The following is a 22,566-nucleotide window of genomic DNA, read 5'->3' as shown; positions in this document are numbered from 1 at the left end:
AATGAGGCCAAGATGTGGGAATGTAACACAACAAAATCTTGAGATCTGGGTCTGCTTCCGTGGCCTGTACTAGTTTTCTGCAGCGCAAGGGAAAAGATTCCAGCAATTCAGAGTCCTGCGCATCGATCTGGCAGCAAGATGTGGCAGATGCATCAAAATCAGAGTCTGGGCCAATCGGAAAGCAAGATAGGACATCTGATTTCCTTCTGTCTTGTGCACCAGTTCTGTGCGAAAGCACAGTGCCGATTCTGTAGGAAGAAGTGCTGACTTGCAAAACTACCGGCTTGGCAGGGTCAAAATGCACTAAACATCTGCCACTAAGCAAAACATTTTTGAGTTTGTGAAATGCATCTTGACAGTCTTTAGTTCACACAAAAGGCACATATTTGCAATGCAAGTGATGCAGTGGGGCCGTGATCTGAGTGGCATTCAGTATGAACCAAATGTAGTATGTCATCTTGCCTAGTACTGACTGCAGTTCAGACACATTGCGAGGAACAGGCAGGTCACAGATTGCAAGCAGATTGGAGTGGGTGCCCTCCCTGACTGCTTATCACATGACTTGAGTACTGTAGTTCAGTTTGAAAGAAGTCACACTTTTTGAGATGACACTTGAGTCCTGCTTCTGACAACACTCGAAAAAGAGTGTGCAAATTGGGAATGTGTTCCACTGGTGTATGACCTGAGATGACAGCATCGTCAGGGTAGTTTGAATAAAATGGCACTTTTGCAGTCAGCAGTTCCAAGTAACGTTGAAAAATGGTGGTCACGGAAGCACTGCCGAAGGGCGAACACAAATACTTGAACAGTCCTAAGTGTGTATTTACAAGAAACACTTTGCAAGTAGGCATCACACAAATCTGTCTTAGAAAAGTAATGTCCTGCACACAGGCTGTCCATGAGTTCCTCAGGGTGAGGTGATGTACAAATGTCAACTGCTGTCTGAGGGTGGACTGTAGACTTGAAGTCAACACAAATGTGAATGCAACCAGAAGGCTTAGCCAACAAAACAAGAGGACTTGTCCATTGACTAGCTTGAATGGGAGCAATTACACCATTATCTTGCATTTCTCTCAATTCACTGTCCTAGTGTGAGATGTGTAGATGGCAGGAAAAATACCCTGTCCAAGCATTGGAATTTCCTGTCTGTTGTAAGCAGTGACATGCTTTGCTAGATTTCGAAAGGCGTGGTGAGTATAACTGTTTGTACATGGCACGTTTAACCAGAGTTACTGAGGTACCTGTGTGTAACTGAAAGTTCACATGACAGCCAACAGTTTGTAATGAGACAAATAATTTATTAGAACCTTGTTGCACAGCACTAGGGTAGAATGAGGCACAACCTTAATCATATTTTTGTCAGAATCTGTTGTAAGTTCGGAAAACAGAATGTTCACTGCATGTGCACAAGCCTGCTTTTTCTGGGAGTGAGCAAAATTGGCGTTTTTGTGGCATTGCAAACAAACTGCTTGGACATGGCCTTTTTTTTCCATACGCGTAACATGTTGCATTACGTGATGGGCAAACCTGTCTTTTATGGCAAGCAAAACATCTAAGGCAAGACTTTACTAAATTCACAGGTCTGTTTACATGTCTATGTGGCTGTCCGCATGGCTGTGTATGTGCTCATTGTTGTGGCTGCTTGTGGCGGTCGTGAGCAAGGGGCCTGATCAAACTTATCGGCCACTATTGTAACTGAATCTTATTGCTCTAAGATTTGCAACACTTGAGGAAGTGATGGATGAGAGTACTTTAGGAACTGTTCCCGTATTATACTATCTGGGACACTGAATGTTATAGAATCTCTAATCATTAAATCACTGTAAAAGTTGCTACAACTACACTTAAATGTACACTTCCTAGTTATGCCCATAAATTCTGTGTACCATTCACAGCTTTTTCTGCAAGTGACAGAACTGATATCAGGCTGGGAGCTACTTGGACTTGCTGGTCATAGTACTTGGTTGATGAAGTGATTACTTTGTCATAACTGAATTTGTCAGGAGACGCAGTTGGGGAATAGTTTGTGTATTAACCTGAACACTGGGGACCACACAATCGAAAGAAAGTATTGTAGCTTTACAGCACCTTGAACTCGATGAACTTCACAATGTTCTTGGAATTGTGTCAGGTATTTGAGCCGTTCCTCTTGGGTGTCGTTAAATTGCCGGAGTGTTGGTATGTTAGTCGGCGGCACTTGTTGGACTTGTCAGTTTGTCTGTTGTGCAGCCGCTAGTTGTTGTACTGTGGTCAACAGGGCAGCAGTTTATAGATTCTGAAACAGAAAGGCTTGTGTTAGGTCCATCACATTGTCTGTCTGCGGCTGAGGTGTGGGGGCAGGGACTGGAGGGAGCGGGGTAGCCATGGTTTACAGAAATATGTTATAGCTAAAAGCAAGCAAAGCCTCTGAAAAGAGAAATTGGATTAGTTCTGCAGTTCCCCTCCTGGAATACATGCAAGAACACAACAACAAATTAGGAAGGAGCACTCCTTACAGCTGAAACAGAAATTAAGCAAGCAAAATCCGCACTGAATTATACTCGTCGCCAGTTTTTTTCTGTCATCTCATTGTCACTGTAGGCCTGTACCATGGGAAGCAAGGAGAGGATGCTATTTGGTGGCTGGTATCCTCTTCCACAGCACAAACTGCACCCTTGTATTAACAGGGTTCTTTATTCATAAGAAGTTCAGGTGTTGTGGTACAAGCTCTTCCATAATAATCCAGGTTAGCCTCACTGCTGGTAAAGTACAAGTCCGCTATGTGCACTACTCTGGTCGGTAGGTACTGACTGACTCTGAGCTAACTATTACTGCGGCTCCCACTGGGCTGCGACTGATGTCTCGACTCGTTGACTCTCTGGATGACTGACTGGGTATTTCGGTCCGTGGTGGCAATCTAAATACTAGCGGTCGAGAGGACATTTGGAATGTGTTATTTGTGAGTCTGTCATTGGCCCCTCACCTGATAGGCTCACTTGCTCCGGCATCTTTGCTATCCTGAGTGCTGGCCCCAGCTTACGCCAGCACACGTGTGGAACAAGTTCCCAGACATGTGAGTGGCTCGGAAAGTTCTTACAGAATAAAACTCATTATCTTGTTCTTGATGGTGAGTGTTCGTCAGAGACAAGGGTACTGTCAGTAGTGCCCCTGGGAGATGTGATAGAAGTGCTATTATTTTCTGTATACGTAAATGATCTGGATGACAGGGTGGGCCGTAATCTGAGGTTGTTTGCTGATTATGCTTTTGTGTATGGTAAGATGTCGAAGTTGAGTGACTTTAGGAGGATACAAAATGACTTAGACAAAATTTCTAGTTGGTGTGATGAATGTCAGCTAGCTCTAAATGTAGAGAACTGTTAGGTAATGTGGATGAGTTAGAAAAGCAAACCCTTAATGTGCAGATAAAGCATTAGTAGTGTCCTGCTTGACAAAGTTCGATTAATCGTATGGCTAGGGCCCCCCGTCGGACAGGCCGTTCGCCGGGTGCCGGTCTTTCAATTTGACGCCACTTTAGCGACCTGCAGTCGATGAGGATGATGATGGTGATGACAAAGTCATATCATTTAAATATCTGGCTGTAACATTGCTAAGTGATATGAAAATGAATGAGTATGTGAGGATTGTGGTAGGGAAGACAAATGGTCAACTTTGGTTTATTGTGGTAATTTTAGGAAACTAAGGTTCATTTGTAAAGGCAACCACATATATGATGCTAGAGTGACCTGTTCTTGAGTACTGCTCAAGTTTTTGGGATCTGCACCAGATCGGATTAAAGGAAGACATTGAAGCACTTCAGAGGTGGGCTGCTAGATTTGTTACTGGGAAGTTTGAGCAACACACAAGTATTACAGAGATGCTTTGGAAACTCAAATGGGAGTCCGGGGGGGGGGGGGGGGGGGGTATTCAACTTTTTTTGGGGGGACTCTTGAGAAAATTTAGAGAACAGGCATTTGATAGTTGTTTTTCCCGTGCTCTATTTGCATGTGCAACAGGAAAGGAAATGACTAGTGATGGCACAGGGTGACTAGTAATGGTAGAGGGTAGTATCCGCTGTGCACCGTAAGGTGGCTTGTGCAGTACGTAGGTAGATGTGGACGTAGAAGTCAGGATTTTACGGTAAGAAGTATTTATAAGGAACTTCAGTTAACTTACGAGGAATGGTGTAGAAGTAATGAAAGGAGTAGATGCAGCAACTCACTATACATTGAGGTGAGTGCTTGATGGACATATGGAAGAGAGCAAAAACATTCAGTAGCCTTTTCCATGATGTCCTCGTTCTGAGCAAACTAGTATAGAATACATACATCTATACCCACAGAGCTACATTGTCTCATCTGACTACATTGTGCTGGTACTGCACTGATTGGTGTGATGTGCTGTGTTGGGTGAAGTAGCAGACGGGAGAAAGAAGGTGGGGAGGGTTGGATGGAAGGGTGTTTGACAGTTGGGAGGGAGAGACAGCAAGCAGATGGGACAGAAGAGTGGCAATAGTTAGCTCACCCTGCCACAGCCAGGAGGAGTTGAAGAGGGGCAGTGGAGGGAGGAGGGTGTTAGTATGGAGTAAAGGAAGTGTGAGAAGAGGGGGAGGGCAGGGCAGGGAGACATGGGTGTGGAACAGGAGCTAGCAGAAATTGAGATCGGGAGGATTGTGGGATCAAATGATATGTTGTAAGGACAATCCCCATATATGTAATTTGGAAAAATTAGTGTTTGGGAGAATATCTTGGTGGCACAGATTGCTGCCATCAAAGTCAAGTGTTCCGTGCTCAGCACTGTATGCCATCACAATAATATTGGTTCTCCACTTGGTCATAGTGTGGTGGTAGCCACTCATTTGGGTGGTCAGTTGGATGGTGGCTGTGCCCACATAAAAGGCTGTGCAAAATTTACAGTAGAGCTGGTACATCATATCATAGCTTTAACAGGTGTCCCTGCCTCTGACAGGCCTGACTGTCTTTGATGAACTGGAATATAATGTGCCGGGTGGGTGCATAGAACAGATCTTGCCCCCAGATCTTTCTAAAAGACGCAAGCCGTGTGGTACAGGATTGGGAGTAGTCGTGGCATTAGGAAGGCCCAAGATATTTCATAGATTGGATGATGCAATACCATTTTGGAAGAGGTGGGAATAATTGTGGTTAGATTGTTCCTCATTTGCTGGCGTGGTTATGTGTGCTGCAGCCAGACACGCCATAAAAAATAAATTTATACAGTTTTGCAGACACCAATGGTTTCTGCTCCTTTTACTAGAGATATGGTTATAATGCCTGTGGAAAGTGTTATCACCTTCTGTTGTAGAGGGGCCTGAAGATGGAGGATCATATCACTGAAACTAATATGCTGTCCTGTTATCTACTAAACGATGAATGTACGGAAACAGTGATACGTAGTCAAAGCCCTGGCAATGAATATGGTTAAGTAGTTCCAGCTCTATTGTGATAGTGGGTGATGAGGGTGACACTCCTTTGCAGGTAGTTTACGGAGGTGGTCTGAGGATTATTGGTATATGTGGATATGGTACAGAAGATCTGTTTGTGATCATGATTTATAGGATAGCAACAGTGACAAATAGGGGTCAGAGTGGTAATATGGATAAGGATGGTCGAAACGCAATGAAGGAAGTGGTTTGTGCCTTTGATATGTAAAACTAGGCAGTGGATGGTGGATTGTGATAACCTAGATTCTTTTAGAGGAAGTATGCTAATCAGCTTTAATGGGACTTCCAGGAATGTTTGTTTTATGGATTTGTGTGAACATATACAAGGGATGACGAGTGTTCGCGTAACTGGGTTGAGGGGAGAGATGAATTCAGAGGAATGATTCTGGGATGGGCCTAAGGATTTTAGTAGGGACTGGAATGCTGGAAAGCAATCCCTTGGCAGGGTTCGTAATTTGGACATTCGGACACATACTGTCAGTCAGGTAATCACTGCTCTTCATCACAACAGCAATGAAGCCTTTGTCCACTTGGAGGACGATCAAGTCAGGGTGTGTTGTAAGGTTTTGGTTCAGTGCTCTTTCCTTATCTTAGATGTTTGTTGTTATTGGAAGTGACCTGTGAAAGGAGAGCGAAGCCAGGTTGGTGTTTGGTCATTTTCTATAGGAGAGGTTGGCCGCAGAAAGTTCTACCACTATAGGCATTGGGAGAAAGAGAATAGGTTTTTGACAAGTCCAGCTTGATTGAATTTGCTCAAAGGTCTCATGGTGAAGCATCTGGGTATGACAAAACATCTATGGGATTGGGATTTGTGATAGATGCAGGGTGTCCAGCAAAGAAATTCCTGATTTTAAAATTAAATATTTCTGAAACTAAAAATTGATAGACAAGTCCAACAAAAGGTATGTTTATTGTGAAAGCTGTAAGTATTGTATGCAGAAGTTTCAAAATAATTCGAAAAGCTGCTACCAGGTGGCACTCTATGCTGTGCAGCTCGTACATTATCAGCGTGTGTAATGAAGTTCATCCTCTGCAAGCAGTCTTTGCAGTCACATCACAGCATTTTTGAAATGTCCACCACTTTTAGTATGTAGGTGTTGCAAACAAGCAATGAAACTTGCCATTACGTTCTGTAGTATCTCAATGCAAATGGATTCAGATGGCATACAGATCGCCGATTCTAGCTCTTCTGACATGGTGGGATGGTTCTGGTAGATAGTGTCATTTAATGGGCCCCACAAAATAAAATTGCAATAATCTAGTCCAATGACTCTGTTCCTGAAATATTCTTCAATAAAGCAAAAGATCTGTTTGGTGTGATTTGGTTTGGCCTCATCCTGCATGAACCACTTGTATCTGGTTGATCCTCCGATGCTAGCTGTGTTGTGACAAATTGTTCCAGAATTGCAGTGTAACGTTCACTAGTGATCATTTCCTACATGAAAAAAGGGATACAATGCCTCTGCTGCATATTGCAGCCCGAACAGTAATTTTGGGAGAATACAGTGGTTTTGCTTCACAGAAATGGAGATTTTTGGAATCCCAAAATTGTCAGTGTTGTTTATTTGTGATTCCATTCTGGTGGAAGTGTTCTTCTTTGTGAACTAAATGCAGCTGACACCAAATTCTTCACAATCACTCTTTGTGAGAATCTAATTCACAAAGTCAGCTCTCTGCTATACATCTCATACAGGTATGGCCCGGTGGTTTGAATGTTGAGTGGAAATGTGTTGGCTCTATCTCAGTATTTTCTGCATGCTGTAGTGCTTCAAAACAGTCTCTGCTGTAATTCCTTAGATAGATTTCCTTGGATTTTGCTGAATTCCTCACTAGATCATCAGCCTCACTTCCTGTCCGTTGGAATGTGGCAAAGAACTTCCAGTACCAGAAAAACCCATTGTTCAATGGAATGCATGATTTCTACCTCTTCCTTCAGTAGCGAACCTTCTTTCACATTTCAGTGGTGGAACTGATCACTTTGAGATGGGGCATGCTATTTATGCTATATATTGTGATTACATTGACATCTCTTAGCAGCTTTCCGAACTATTTGGAACTTCTGTATAACTTCTGCATAAAATTCTTACAGCTTTCACAATAAACATACCTTTTGTATTGGTCATTTGTCGATCTTAATTTTTGTGATACTTAATTTCGAAATCAGGGACTCCTTCCCGTGACACCCTGCAAGTTGACAATAGTGTTTGGCTTTATTTGGAAGAAGAGTGGTAGATAGGTGACAGTATTATAATGAACATCTGTTAAATAGACCTGCCTAGAAGTATTATAGAAGAGATGGAGAAAGGGATGGATGGGAAAGAAGTAGTAGGTTAACATGAAAGAAATCGATGATCAAGTAATGTGGCCTCTGTTTTACATACTACTGGCTGATCTGGAGTGGAACAAGATAGCTGAGACTGGGAGAGATACCTTCAAAGTTAATAAAGATTTGTAGCAGATATAATAACTAGAAGATTATTTCATCCTGGCCTCAAAATGTATGAAAAGTAGCTCCACAATAATGAAATTACAGAATAGAGGAAGAGCACTCACTCACCTGCAGCTGATTGATGCTTCGAATGTAATACCATAGAAAAGTTCACTAAATATTGAGGTGTTGGTCGTTTTGCAGTTTATCTCTCCCTCTCTCTCTCTCTCTCTCTCTCTCTCTCTCTCTCTCTCTCTCTCTCTCTCTCTCCCCCCCCCCCCCCCCACCCCCACCCCACCCCACCCCTCCATCCCCTCTCTCCCTCTTATTGTCCATGCTGACTGGTGTGGGAACGTAGGACGGGAGTATGACATTTGGGATGGAATAAGATGTGTGTAAGGATGGTTAGATAATGGGTAGCAGAAGATGAGGAGGACGAATGTGCCTATAGATGTCAGTAGTGAAATGAGGTTAAAATAATGAGTGAAACATGAGACAGAGAGAGAAAGAGAGGGGGAAGGGAGGGAGGGGGTGCATGGTGAAGGTATGGTTGTAACTGTTGTAGTTCAGAGGAGCTGATATTGGTGAGGAGGGGTTCAGAATGATACAAGTTCTGTAGTAGCTGCTGAAGTCACTGGCATTGTTGCATGTTTTAAGCTCAGTGATCGGATAGCATCACAGTGTGAGCTCTGCTGCCTGAGTGATATTAAACCAAATCTTACACACTATTGGGATTCGTGCAAAAGAATCATTAATAGTGCAATGTTTTTAATTTTCTTGAAGGCAGAAAAGCTTACAACTGCTACTGAGTCCGAGTGTTCCACATGTAGTTAATGTGATGCATGTTTCAACAATTTGTACCTGTAGCTCTTGGTCTTCCCATTGCCAACGCACCTTTGCAGTACCCTGTTTTTTGTTTCCAACCACGGCTTCTTACAGTGTATTTTTAGTGAAGTTGGAGCAGAGGAGTTGCAAGATAATTAATAAGAAAAATCCATTTTTTATCCCACAAAATACTGACTCTGCTATTTACAGCAGATTAAATTGTCTGTGTGTTATCAGGTGCAGAACCACCAGCTCCTGCCTACTGCTTTATTTACCATTTCATTTCTGGTATCAAGTTGCAACAGTGTCTCATTCACAATAACAAATCAGTGCACTAAATTAGTAGGATTCTTTTAAAAAAATGTATTGCTGAGGAATCCGCTTTCAGATTTGTGCTTTGTTTTCTTTCAACAAATGTGGCATTTGACTTTCACTGAGCTTTCTCATAGTTATTACTTCATATAAAATGTAAAATACTCTTCCCTCAGACAATCAAATTGGCTGGAACAGAAGGAGGTCTTGAGGCAGGGAAGTGCACTTTTACCTTTGCTCTTCATTGTGGGTGAAGGCTGAGATAATGACTGGACTGGCACATGAAGAAAAGATGAAAGCAATGTTGTTTGCAGACAATTTGATGATTTAGGCATATAAAGAAGAGTATGGCAATGAATAGTACAAGGATATGGGACGAAATTTAGCATAAGTAAGTGTGAAATGATGATTACAACTATAATAACAACTGGTGGAGAACAACAGAGGAAGGCTGGGAGTTTCATATATCTGGGAAGCCTGCTACAGGAGAAACAATAGAGAAATAAATGAGGAGGGTTGGTGAGCATAAGCATTCTGGATGAGTGTTAGAAGCCTTATGGAGAGTGAGGATGTACTCAAAACAGGAAAAGGGTTATTTATTGGGTGCAGTGAATTCGAAATCCAGAGATATACTTACGGGATTTGGATAATGGCAGGGAGAGAGAGATACAAAACCCAAGTTAGTGAGATGAAATTCTTTGGAAATAGTATTGGAGTGACAAGGATGGACAGGTTGAGAAATGAGAGGTTCAGGGAATCAGTGGTAGACGAACCAATACAGGGTGGGATAGAGAAATCAAGGCTTAGACGATATCGACATAGGAGAAGAGGAGACACCGGAAGATATACGAGATGAAAGAAAGGGAAAAATACAAATGGAAGACCGAGAGACAAGTGTCTGAAAGGAGGGAAAGACTGCATGCAAAGAAAGGAGAGGACTGCAGCAAGGTGGAGACGGGAGAGTGGTGGAAAGAAAGAAGGTGATTGAGAGGCTTGTGCTTCCAACAGATGTGGCCAACAGCTGTACAAGATGATGGTGGTAGTGGTAGGGGTAGTGGTGGTGATGATGATGATGATGATGATGATGATTCTTTCCTCTGAAATACCTGTGCCATCAGTCATTGGGGATACCTTTAATCCCCACTTGCTCACTACACATTGCCCACTTTTTCATCCTTTTGCGTGTGGTTGAACTTTTGAGACTTATTTCATACGAATCATTTTCAAGACAAGTTGCCGTATATGAATTCTTCACTATTGTAGATGAAAGTATAAATTTCTTATAAATTTTCACTTACTTTAGACAAACTACTTTTGGTGATAAACCAACCAGAACAACTTTGATGGCAGCATGATATTCCAGTTTGTCCATTTGAATGGAAGACATACAATTGGACTTCTGTAAACTGCTGCATGAACAACAGTGTTTTGCAGACATAACATTATTACTGAAGCACAAACATAAAAACAAAACTTCACAACATCAACAGTATCTTGTTGCAGTCCGAGAAAACTTCTACCACCCCAATAACTTTTTTAGTTTTGTGTGTGTGTGCGTGTGTGTGTGTGTGTGTGTGTGTGTTTGTGTTTATCTAAAGATATAAATGCAGTAGTCACTGCCTGTGTTGTCACTGTAAATGAAATTTAATTTATTCGTTAATTGCAATTTCTAATCATCCACAGAAGATTTACATCATACCAGATATTATGACTTAGGAGTGGAAATTTGTCAGTAATGATCTCATTATAAATTAAACTTTTTCTTATTCATATTTTAATTCTCATTTAATGTATTCAGCTATAACTTTGATAATTAGGTCTCTCCTAGGTTATTGTTAAAGTTGTGTTATTTTTGTAGGTTATGCCCAATGGAAACTTAGTTTTCCCACCATTTCGAGCCGAAGACTACCGACAGGAGGTACATGCACAGGTTTACGTGTGTCTGGCAAAAAATTCAGTTGGTTCTATTCATTCAAGGGATGTTAATGTCAGAGCAGGTATGTCAGATATTAAATATGTAGTTTTATTGATATAAAAGAATCTACAGTGGATTGTGAAGCAAGGTGCAGAAATTATTACATACTGTCATAGCAGACTTACTTCTGAAATTTTGTAGATTAGTCAGCCAAATGACAAAGTACTGCATATTTTAATACCAGAGAAAAAGGACACAGCTAATTTAGATGTGCTCAAATTATTTTCCTAATGTAAATTGGAGTAATAAATGTATCGGTGTTAATTTTGTCATGTTGAGGGACACCTGAATGAATTTTATGTCTATCTTTCTTTTCATGCCTGTTAAAATGTTTGTAAATTGCAGTGAAATTGAGATTTCAGAATGCACCAGTTAAGTTATTTCTCAAGAAAAAACACAAACTATCTGTTTTAAATATGCAGTACAAGATAAGTACCTTGGTTTAATAGTATCTGGATAATTGTAAATGTTGTTATGTATGTAAGCCGTAAGAGCTATACTAATGTGTGTTGATTCTAGCTCTTTGGAAGCCCCCACATCCTTGTTAAGAGCTAGTTATTATGCACAGAACGTTTTTCTCTGATTACATCAGTGATTTGGAGAGTGCATTTCGAGATAGCCAGCTTTTGAGTTAGCAGGTAATCTGAGGGGCCAAATTAACATTTTAGAAAGTGAGTATTGGCTGTAACATTTTTTGTCAGCACATTGTCTTGGATGATTTTAACATTGTATTTCCACATGCATGCTGGATTTAAACCCATCATTCTGTGAACCAGTTGATGGATCTGGGGTATTGGTGGTCTAAACAGCAAATATGGATGTTGTGAACAAGTGGTACAGTGCGGTTTGCAAATATTGGAAACGTATGCTCAATAGAGATTCTTTTCATTTACATATTTATTTATTGCCAGAGTAATACCAGGTGGGTGCCCTTTATCAGTGGTATCTGCATTACAGAAGACATGTATCTAATTATATAACATTTGCAATAACCATATTACTTTTGGATACTATGTGCTTGCAACTGATGACATGCTTAAAATCCAAAGATATCGACTGAGCTGTTTATTTGTTAGATTGTATAATTTCATTTATAAAATATTTATCTATGCTAACAACATTTCTAAACAGAGGATCGTGTTTTAGCATCAAAGATTTATGAGAATATTTTGCGGAAATTTATATGAACTTCTTCTTCTTAAGTCAGTTTATTTGTTCAAAATAATATCATGATGTTTCATCAAATATGTGGAAATTTCGATATGTGAAACGTTTGTAATGTGGAACATAAATATGGTATGAAATGAAAAAATGTTACCCTCATATGTTCAAATTAAAATGTATTTCTTTCAATGGTTTAGTTATTATTTCTCTTCAGTATGTCCTTACAAATGTTTGCATAAAGTTTCATTGCCCTACTATCACTCGTTTTTCATGGGGCCCTCTCAAGCAGCGAAAATTTAATTACGACCACCCTGTATTTTGAAAGATATTTCGTCTTGTGTAATGCAAATTCTGCTAATGAAGGGCATGTGTTTCATACTAGTCCAACAATAAATAAAGAAAGGTGATCTCTATTGTGCAGCTTGTGGAGGTGGGGGAGGGGGGGGGGGGGAGAGCGGGCGGGGGGGGCAGTAGGTGGGCGCGTGAGAGTGCACACACACATGACAGAGAGCGTGAGAGAGAGAGAGAGAGAGAGAGAGAGAGAGAGAGAGAGAGAGAATTTCTTTAGGCGTAAAATTTTATTGTGTTAAATGTGTGAAAGGACCATAATTTATCTGCAATATATTGATGACAAAGTTGTATTCTAGGACTTCAGTCTCATACATGTTCACAGCTTTATTACTGGGTCTCTCATATGGTGTAGATATGAACTGCTCTAAATCAATACAAAACATTTTTGTGTTTCAAAATCCTACTCTTTCTAAAATTCATTTGTCAAATTAAACTACTCATAATAGTAAAAAGAACCAAATCCTGTGTAGGTCGTGAATATCATTGAAAAATTAAAAGTAAGTAGCAGTTTACAGTACTCTCATCTATCATCTAGATCAGGGGTTCCGAAACTTTTCCTCCAAAGGAACACTTTCAGAATCCTGGTAAACTGGCGGAACATCTTGTTAATTTGTAAGTTAATACAATTTCAAAAAATGGGTAAAACTTGTTTTATTCAGTGATTACTTCAATTTTAAATTGGAACTAGTAACACAAATAAAAATAAAATTAAAAAAAAATAGTATTGTCCAAATGTTGAAAAAAAGTCATGATGTTAATAGGTTTAGTAGAGTGTTTACTCACTTCCTGCGGAACACAGTTTGGGAAACCCTGATCTAGAGGAATGAAGCTACAGAAAATCTGAGATGGAATAACAACAATATATTGGCAATCATGACACAGAGGAAATGATGAATGACAAACAGGCACATGTACAAGTAGACCGTAAGATACTGTTGAGCTGTCTTTGTCAGATGTAGAAAACACACACACACACACACACACACACACACACACACACACATGTGGCTCCTGTAGCCATGTGTTTAAGAGTGTGTGTGTGTGTGTGTGTGTGTGTGTGTGTGTGTGTGCGCTCTACATCTGACGAAGGACTTAGCCCCATAGTTCAGTAATATCCTACAGTCTACTTCTATGTATGACTGTCTGCTACTCTGTGCCTCCTCTATATGGAGAGTAGTAATCCAAACTAATTCATATTGTTGCTGCTATGTAGAGGACGATTCAGGAGGCTTGCATACAGCAGGTAATATAATCCATGACATTTTTTAAACTGTTGTACTGCCATTACTGCTGTAGTAACAGTCATTAGTTTATTAACAGACATTAAAAAACATTTATATTTTTTTATACTGGAAAATCCATACTGGAAATTAGACAGTGTAATGAGTGGAGTGCCGCTCGCTGTATAACTCAGGCACTGGGCAGTCAACAAACTAGATTGAAACCACTTCTCTGCTTTTGAATACTGTCCTTCCTCTGAGTTAACAGACTAACAAGGCACACCCACACACACACACACACACACACACACACACACACACACACACACACTTGCTTGGCTGTGGCAGTGACTCTCTCTCTCTCTCTCTCTCTCCTTCTTCTTTTTCTTCTTCTTCTTCTTCTTCTTTTTTTTCCTTATTCTTTTTTACTTTCACTCCAATTGTTCCATAGTGGGTCCTCCAGGACGTAGAACATGTCAGAAAAACAATAATACATAACAAATATTGACATCTAAAACTAATAAGATAATGTACCTTCCACAGGTCCCAAGTGGAATGATCTTTTTTTTATGAATACTATATGAAAGGATCATTTTACAACACTCATTTACTAAGATCGCATTAATGCACTGAATTTAAAATTAAAAAAAATCTTTTTATTTATTTATGGGGTAATAAACATATAATAGAACTACTACAATATTTATTTACAATGAACACATTACTGCACTGAAATGGTGCAGCAGCTACTAATGGCCATTAAAATTGCTACACCAAGAAGCAATGCAGATGATAAATGGGTATTCATTGGACAAATATATTTTACTAGAACTGACATGTGATTACATTTTCACTCAATTTGGGTGCATAGAACCTGAGAAATCAGTACCCAAAACAACCACCTCCGGCCTTAATAACAGCCTTGATACGCCTGGGCATTGAGTCAAACAGAGCTTGGATGGCGTGTACAGGTACAGCTGCCCATGCAGCTTCAACACGATACCACAGTTCATCAAGAGTAGTGACTGGCGTATTGTGACGAGCCAATTGCTCAGCCACCCTTGACCAGACGTTTTCAATTGGTGAGAGATGTGGAGAATGTGCTGGCCAGGGCAGCAGTTGAACATTTTCTGCATCCAGAAAGGCCCGTACAGGACCTGCAACATGCGGTCGTGCATTATCTTGCCAAAATGTACGGTTTTGCAGGGATCGAATGAAGGGTAGAACCATGTGTTGTAACACATCTGCAATGTAATGTCCACTGTTCAAAGTGCCGTCAATGCGAACAAGAGGTGGCCGAAACGTGTAACCAATGGCACCCCATACCATCACGCCGGGTCATACGCCAGTATGGCGATGACAAATGCACGCTTCCAATGTGCGTTCACCGCGATGTCGCCAAACACGGATGTGACCATCATGATGCTGTAAAAAGAACCTGGATTCATCCGAAAAAAATGACATTTTGCCATTCGTGCACCCAGGTTCGTCGTTGAGTACACCATCGCAAGCGCTCCTGTCTGTGATGCAGCGTCAAGGGTAATCGCAGCCAGTCTCCGAGCTGATAGTTCATGCTGCTACAAACGTCGTCGAACTGTTCGTGCACATGGTTGTTGTCTTGCAAACGACCCCATCCGTTGACTCAGGGATCGAGACGTGGCTGCACGATCCATTACAGCCATGCGGATAAGATGCCTGTCATCTCAACAGCTAGTGATACAAGGCCATTGGGATCCAGCACGGCGTTCCGTATTACCCTCCTGAATCCACCGATTCCGTATTCTGCTAACAGTCATTGGATCTCAACCAACGCAAGCAGCAATGTCGCGATAGGATAAACCGCAATCGCAGTAGGCTACAATCCAACCTTTATCAAAGTCGAAAACGTGATGGTACGCATTTCTCCTTGTTACACGAGGCATCACAACAACGTTTCACCAGGCAATGCCGGTCAACTGCTGTTTGTGTATGAGAAATCGGTTGGAAACTTTCCTCATGTCAGCACGTTGTGGGTGTTGCTACCGGTGCCAACCTTGTGTGAATGCTCTGAAAAGCTAATCATTTGCATATCACAGCATCTTCTTCCTGTCGGTTAAATTTCACATCTGTAGCACGTCATCTTCGTGGTGTAGCAATTTTAATGGCCAGTAGAGAGAGAGAGAGAGAGAGAGAGAGAGAGATACACGCCACCACTAAATCTGTTAGGATTCTCTTAACTTGAATTTCATTGGTTGTTAAGCTTTTTATGGCTGCTGGCAAGTTATTGAAAATGTGTGTTCCTGAATAACGCACACCTTTTTGTACAAGAGTAAGTGACTTCAAATCCTGGTGAAGATTATTCTTTTTTCTAGTATTGATTCCATGAACTGAGCTGTTGGCTTGAAAAAGTGATATTTTTTAATGACAATTTCATTAAGGAATAAATCTATTGGGAAGCAGTAGTTAGTATCCCTAGTTTCCTAAACAGGCTGCAGAATGTTTTTGAGTTCACACCACATGTAACTCTTATTGCACTTTTTTTTTGCCTGGAAAATTTTAGCTTGATTTGATGAATTACCCCAAAAAATAATCCCATATGACATTATGGGGTGAATGTAAGCATAGTATGCCAACTTTTTCATTTTTTATCTCCTATGTCTGACAGAATTCGCATTGCAAATAGAGATTTGTTTAAGATTCTTCAGCAGTTCAGTAGTGTGCTCCTCTCAGTTGAATTTATTATCAAGCTGTAATGCCAAGAATTTAACACTGTCCACTTCTTCTATCCGCTTGTCATCATATGTTAGGCATATACTCGTGTGACACCCCTAACAAGTTCTGAACTGCATGTAGTGTGTTTTTTCAAAGTTTAGTGACAATGAATTGACTAGGAACCAGTGATATTGCCCACAAATATTTTATTAACTAATCTTTCTAAGATTACAATTGATTTGCTATTTATTGCAATGTTTGTATCATTGGCAAATAAAACACATTTGGTATCTGGTCATGTTCCTGATGAAAGGTCATTGCTATACACAAGAAAAAGCAAGGGCCCTGAGATGGTATCTTGTGGGACCCCACATGTAATTAGTTCCCAGTTGGATGGTGCTTGATAGCCTAATACATGTCTCTTTCCTAACAACACCCTTTGTTTCCTGCCAGAGTTATAAGATTTGAACCATTTTGCAGCATTTCCTGTTACACCATAATATTATAATTTAGTGAAAAGGGATATTATGATTTACAAAGTCAAAAGCCTTTGACAGCTCACAAAATATACCAGTTGCCTGCAATTTTTTGTCTAATGAATTAAGTACATTTTCATTGTAAGTGTAGATAGCTTTCTCAATATCAGAACCCTTTAGAAATCTGAACTGTGACTTTGGCAGTATGTTATTTGTGATAAGATAGTTATAAAGCCAATTGTACATTACCTTTTCTAAAATTTTTGAGAATGCTTGCAAAAGTGAAATTGGATGGAAATTTGACACTATTTCTTTATCTCCCTTCCTAAACAGTGGCTTAACACAGCATATTTCAACCATTTAGGAAATATTCCACTGATAAATGACTGGTTACATAGATAAAAATACCAGAGAATGAAAGTTGCTACTCACCATATAGCGGAGATGCTGACAAGGGAACCTCCCCATCGCACCCCCCTCAGATTTAGTTATAAGTTGGCACAGGGATAGGCCTTGAAAAACTGAACACAGATCAATCGAGAAAACAGGAAGAAGTTGTGTGGAACTATGAAAAAAATAAGCAAAATATACAAACTGAGTAGTCCATGCGCAAGGTCTGCAACATCAAGGAATGTGTTAGCTTACGAGCACCGTGGTCCCGTGGTTAGCGTGAGCAACTGTGGAACGACAGGTCCTTGGTTCAAATCTTCTCTCGGGTGAAAGTTTTAATTTTTTATTTTCAGATAATGATCAAAGTTCAGGCACTCACACATAATCAACTTCGCTCTCCAAAATTCCAGGACATGTTCAGATTTGCTTGGACATATACAGAATTTGACAGTCTACGCATGGAAACATTTGAAAACGTAAAAAACATATGTTTTGACAGAGCAAAGGGAAAACTGTGCGACTCTGAAACTGTTGCATTCATTTGATGCAGTTTATGTGACAAACTCTTATGTTTTCATCACTTTTTTTGGAGTGATTATCACATCCACAAGAAAACCTAAATCGGGCAAGGTAGAAGAATCTTTTTACCCATTCGCCAAGTGTGCAAGTTAGGTGGGTCGACAACATATTCCTGTCATGTGACGCACATGCTGTCACCAGTGTCATAAAGAATATACCAGACGTGTTTTCCTGTGGAGGAATCGGTTGACCTATGACCTTGCGATCAAATGTTCTCGGTTCCTATTGGAGAGGTACGTCCTTTTGTCTACTAATCGCACGGTTTTGCGGTGTGGTCGCAAAACACAGACACTAAACTTATTACAGTGAACAGAGACGTCAATGAATGAACGGACAGATGGTAACTTTGCGAAAATAAAGAAAGTAAAATTTTCACTCGAGGGAGGACTCGAACCAAGGACCTTTCGTTCCGCAGTTGCGGTCTCTAACCACGAGACCACGGCGCTCATCAGCTACTATTGTCCTTTATGTTGCCTATCTTGCACATGGACTACTCAGTTTTTATATTTTGCTTATTTTTCCATAGTTCCACACAACTTCCTCCTGTTTTCTCAATTGATCTGTGTTCAGTTTTTCAAGACCTATCCACTGTGTCAATTTATAACTAAATCTGAGGGGGGTGCGATGGGGAGGTTCCCTTGTGAGTCGCGATAGGCACAATAATAAGATTCACACAATCATAGCTTTTGGCCATTAAGGCCATTGTCGGCAGTAGACACACATACATTGTTTTTCCATTGTTTGGATACACAGGTAGCTTAATATGTTACTTAACTCAGAATCAAATTCTTTAATTAATGTCGTTGATATTTCATCATACCCACTGGATGTTTTTGATTTTAAAGATTTTATGATGGACATAACTTGTGCTGGGATAGTGAGGGTAAAATTCATATTATGAAAGTTACTTGAAATGTGTGGTCTGAGGTATCCCATGGCAGCATCTACAAAACCTGACAACCCCATCTTTTCGGTAACAGTTATAAAATGTTTGTTAAAAAGTTCTGCAACACTATACACATCTGTCACCATTGTATCATTTACTCTTAATGCTATTTGCCCTTCTTCATGTCTGGTTCTACCAGTCTCCTCCTTCACTATATCCCATATTGTCTTTATTTTGTTATCTAAATAGCTCTCTTTTCCTTGTAATATATTTGCTTTGAAGTCCGTATTACAATCTTTAATATTTTGCAGTATTTCTTGTAATGTGCTATAGCATCAACATCAGAAGTGTTTCGGATTGAAAGATACAGTTTTCTTTTTGTTTTACAAGATACCTCTATTCCTTGAGTAACCCATGGATTCTTTGTAGACTTTGCTCTAACCCTGGTTAGTTTTGGGGGAAAACTGTTTTCAAGTAAGGTAAGCACTTTATTAGAAAAGTGTTACATTTTTCATTCATACCATGAGCACTGTACACATCACTCAGGTGAATGTCTCTGAGGAGTGTCCTAAAGTAATCAATTTTTGGTGTATTGATTACCCTCTTGAGTTCAGATTTAACAGATTTTATATCCTGCTCAGTATTAACATTTAACAGAAGGAACTACTTGCCATGGTCTGAGAGGGCATTGACTATGGTCTGAGAGGCCATTGACTGTTGATTTTGTAATATAATTTTGCTCATTGGACTTTTCTATAAAGATATTATCAGTGGCTGTCTGTGAGCAATTGGCTACCCTAATTGGGAACTTTACAGTGGGAATTAAGCACAATGATAGTGTTACTAACTCAAATAAGTTCTTGTTGGGAGAGTCTTTAAGGAAATCTACATCAAAGTCACCAGCAACCACTATTTCTTTGTTTTTGGTTGTTAAATGGCCCAGTACAGCTTCTAGGTGGTTTATGAACAGATTAAAGTTACCTGCAGATGCTTGATATACACTTAATATTATGAAGGATTTTTTATGAAATTCTACGTCTGTTAGACATGCTTCCACATGCTGTTCAAAGCAAAGTTTATGTCTGTCTATGTTCTTAAATTTATGACCGTTCCTGATGAATGTGGCAACTCCCCCTTTCCCCATTTCTACCCTACTAATGTGAGATGCTAACCTAAATCCTGTAACAATTAAAAGTTCTATACCACTGGTCACATGATGTTCAGAGAGGCAGATTATGTCAGCTGGGTTTGAGGACTCTGATTTCTCTATGCAGATAATTAATTCATTAATTTTATTTCTCAGTCTTCGAATATTTTGATGCTGTGAAGAGAGCTTACATTTCACATTGACTGAGTTAAAATTGGGTAGAGTTGAAATTCCTGCTGAGTGTTGAAAATTCTGAACCAACAGCTGTTTATGCTGATGAAATAAGCTAGAATTATGTTTTGTGGTTCCATTCTCAAACTGAAGGTTTCTCTCAATCCTAACCTCTCTTAAAACTTGGTTTCTTTCTGTCCTCCCTACCCTAAAGAGGAGTCTTTTCTGATGCCTATAACCCTGATATTTTATCACTCATGACACTGCCTCCGTCCTTTAACTTTACTGCTATTTTATCAGCCAGTTTACCCTTCCCTTTCTTCTCTCTCTCTCTCTCTATCTATCTATCTCTCTCTCTCTCTCTCTCTCTCTGTATGTGTGTGTGTGTGTGTGTGTGTGTGTGTGTGTGTGTATGTGTGTGTGTTTAATGTCTCAGCTGCATGCTGAGTAAGTGGTTACCTTCCATCATGTGTATTGTTATATGTATGTTATTTGGCTGATTTGTCTTGTTTCTGCACCTTGTGTGTTGTGCCTTAAATGAAATACTTATGTAAAAAAGGAAGCACGCAGTCAGAAAGTATCATTGTGATGACAGTTGCTTTTCTTGTAAGGTACTTGAACTGGATTTCACACATTTATAAGAATGATTATGGTATTTGAGTCAGATATTTGTACATAGCTTTATTTGGAACAGGGGTTGGCAACCATTTAATATCGACAGTCTGCATGATCAGAACCTCAATATTTTCTGGGCTGCACATGTTTCCAGTGGAGGAGTTGATGAAACAATGAGAAAGCACATTTTCAGTAATTATATTAAGAAACTAAACATGGTACAAAACATTTCAGTATCATTGTAATAACAGCTTGATTACACATGATCTGTTGACAAATAGAAATTCCATTTGAGAAAAATATATGAAGGAGAATGAATTTTCAGAATTTTTGAAACTATTAGTTGTGGACAACAGAATTTAGCTACATTTATCAGTGATGAATGAGACAGCTAGTTGTCAAAATAAGCTGAAGCAATATGGACTTAGATAAAGCAAGGATTGACACAAGAAAAATGCTGATGCACTGAAAAAAATTTCTCCACTACGAGATCAAACATTTGATTTTAAATTCTGTTACCTACGGATGGAAAGATTTCATCAATCAGTCAGAATTAATAAATAAGAAAGACACCATCCTTTCTTCTAACATGCTAGTGGCATATCTACAACTTTTGGTGACCTTTCAGAACTTGAGAAAAGTTGTTTGTCAATCAAATGTCACCATCTTACATTCCTTATTTTCAAGGTTTTTTGCATTGTAATCACAGAAGTTTTACATCAGTTAGGTAGTGTGTTCACCTGAATGGCAAAAGTAAGTCAAACAAAATTTAACATATTTTGTATGATATACTTCATTTAAAATAAAACTTCTATAACTTGAGCAATACAATTTGTAATAGAATTACTTTGATTCATTCATTAGTCAAAAGATAAGCTCTGTTATACTGTTAGGTTACATTTTAAAAAGAATGGATAATTTGATAAGTGTAGTCAGTTTTAAGATGCTTGGGCTTGCAAACTGGACATCAACTTGACTATATCAACTTTAGTTGCACTGATTCTTACAATGTGATGCACATGTTCATCTGTGTCAGTTGCATTGCAGACTTAATTATTTTATTTTTAGGAAAGCTCTCTCACAAGTTTGAGTGCTGCTGAAGGTTGTGCACATGCCAGCCTCAGACTTTTTTAATTTCATAAAGGATTCTAGAAGATGGGTGTTAAACACAACTCTATTGTTGTTGCTGAACAAGTCTTTCAGTGCATCATTTGCTTGTTGTCCAGTTACATTCATCTGTAAATTTTCTGAAATATTCAGGGCATCCTTTCTAAAACGATTTTGGAACAATTAAATCTTATGGGGATAATAATGAAGTTCAACACATTACTCTTCAAATTGCATTATTCCAAAATATAGACATTTCATCCAGATGTTAAGTAATATAGTTAATTCTTATGTTGTACAAAATAGCATCTTTCTTAAAAATTTTGCACCTCATCTTATTTTCTTCTTCTTCTTCTTCTTACAAATATTTTACTGGAGCACTGTTGTTTTTTGCTACCTGAAACAACTATTTCAACTTCTGATGTAATTATTGCTCACTGCAAAATTTCAAATATGATAATAATAATAATAATAATTTTGGAAGCTCATGTAATGTTTTTGATGCCTGAGGAGCAGTACCTGGATAGGAGTAGACATTTCTGTAGATTCCTGTGTGTCGAACCCTGTGTGTTACAGTGACAACTGAGAAATGAAGATAGGTAGTATATCTTTTGTATTCATGCCACCACGTAGCCGCAATAAAATTGCACTTGTGATAAAAAAAGTAACCACAACTGAATGCTACAATAAATGGTTTAGCAACCTGTAAGTGGCATGCAGCCCACATTTTCTTTCAATACTTCATCCATTCATGGAGATCCAGACTGATGACCTTAGTGGTTTAGTCCCTTT

The 22,566-nt window shown here is 39.5% G+C and overlaps 1 protein-coding gene across 1 annotated transcript in view; it reads left to right on the top strand.

The window, feature by feature from the left end:
- The window catches only part of LOC124802781 (Down syndrome cell adhesion molecule-like protein Dscam2), an 866,453-nt gene that overhangs the window by 318,309 nt on the left and 525,578 nt on the right, over nucleotides 1-22,566 (top strand). Inside the window, exon 4 of the mRNA XM_047263777.1 lies at nucleotides 10,861-10,999. Within this exon, the coding sequence (XP_047119733.1) occupies nucleotides 10,861-10,999 (139 nt within the window). The remainder of the gene's footprint in view (nucleotides 1-10,860; nucleotides 11,000-22,566) is intronic.

Source organism: Schistocerca piceifrons, chromosome 6, assembly GCF_021461385.2.
Source record: "Schistocerca piceifrons isolate TAMUIC-IGC-003096 chromosome 6, iqSchPice1.1, whole genome shotgun sequence".
Lineage (NCBI taxonomy): Eukaryota > Metazoa > Arthropoda > Insecta > Orthoptera > Acrididae > Schistocerca > Schistocerca piceifrons.
The sequence above is the reverse complement of the archived record's forward strand: the minus strand, read 5'-3'. Positions and strand labels throughout refer to the sequence as shown.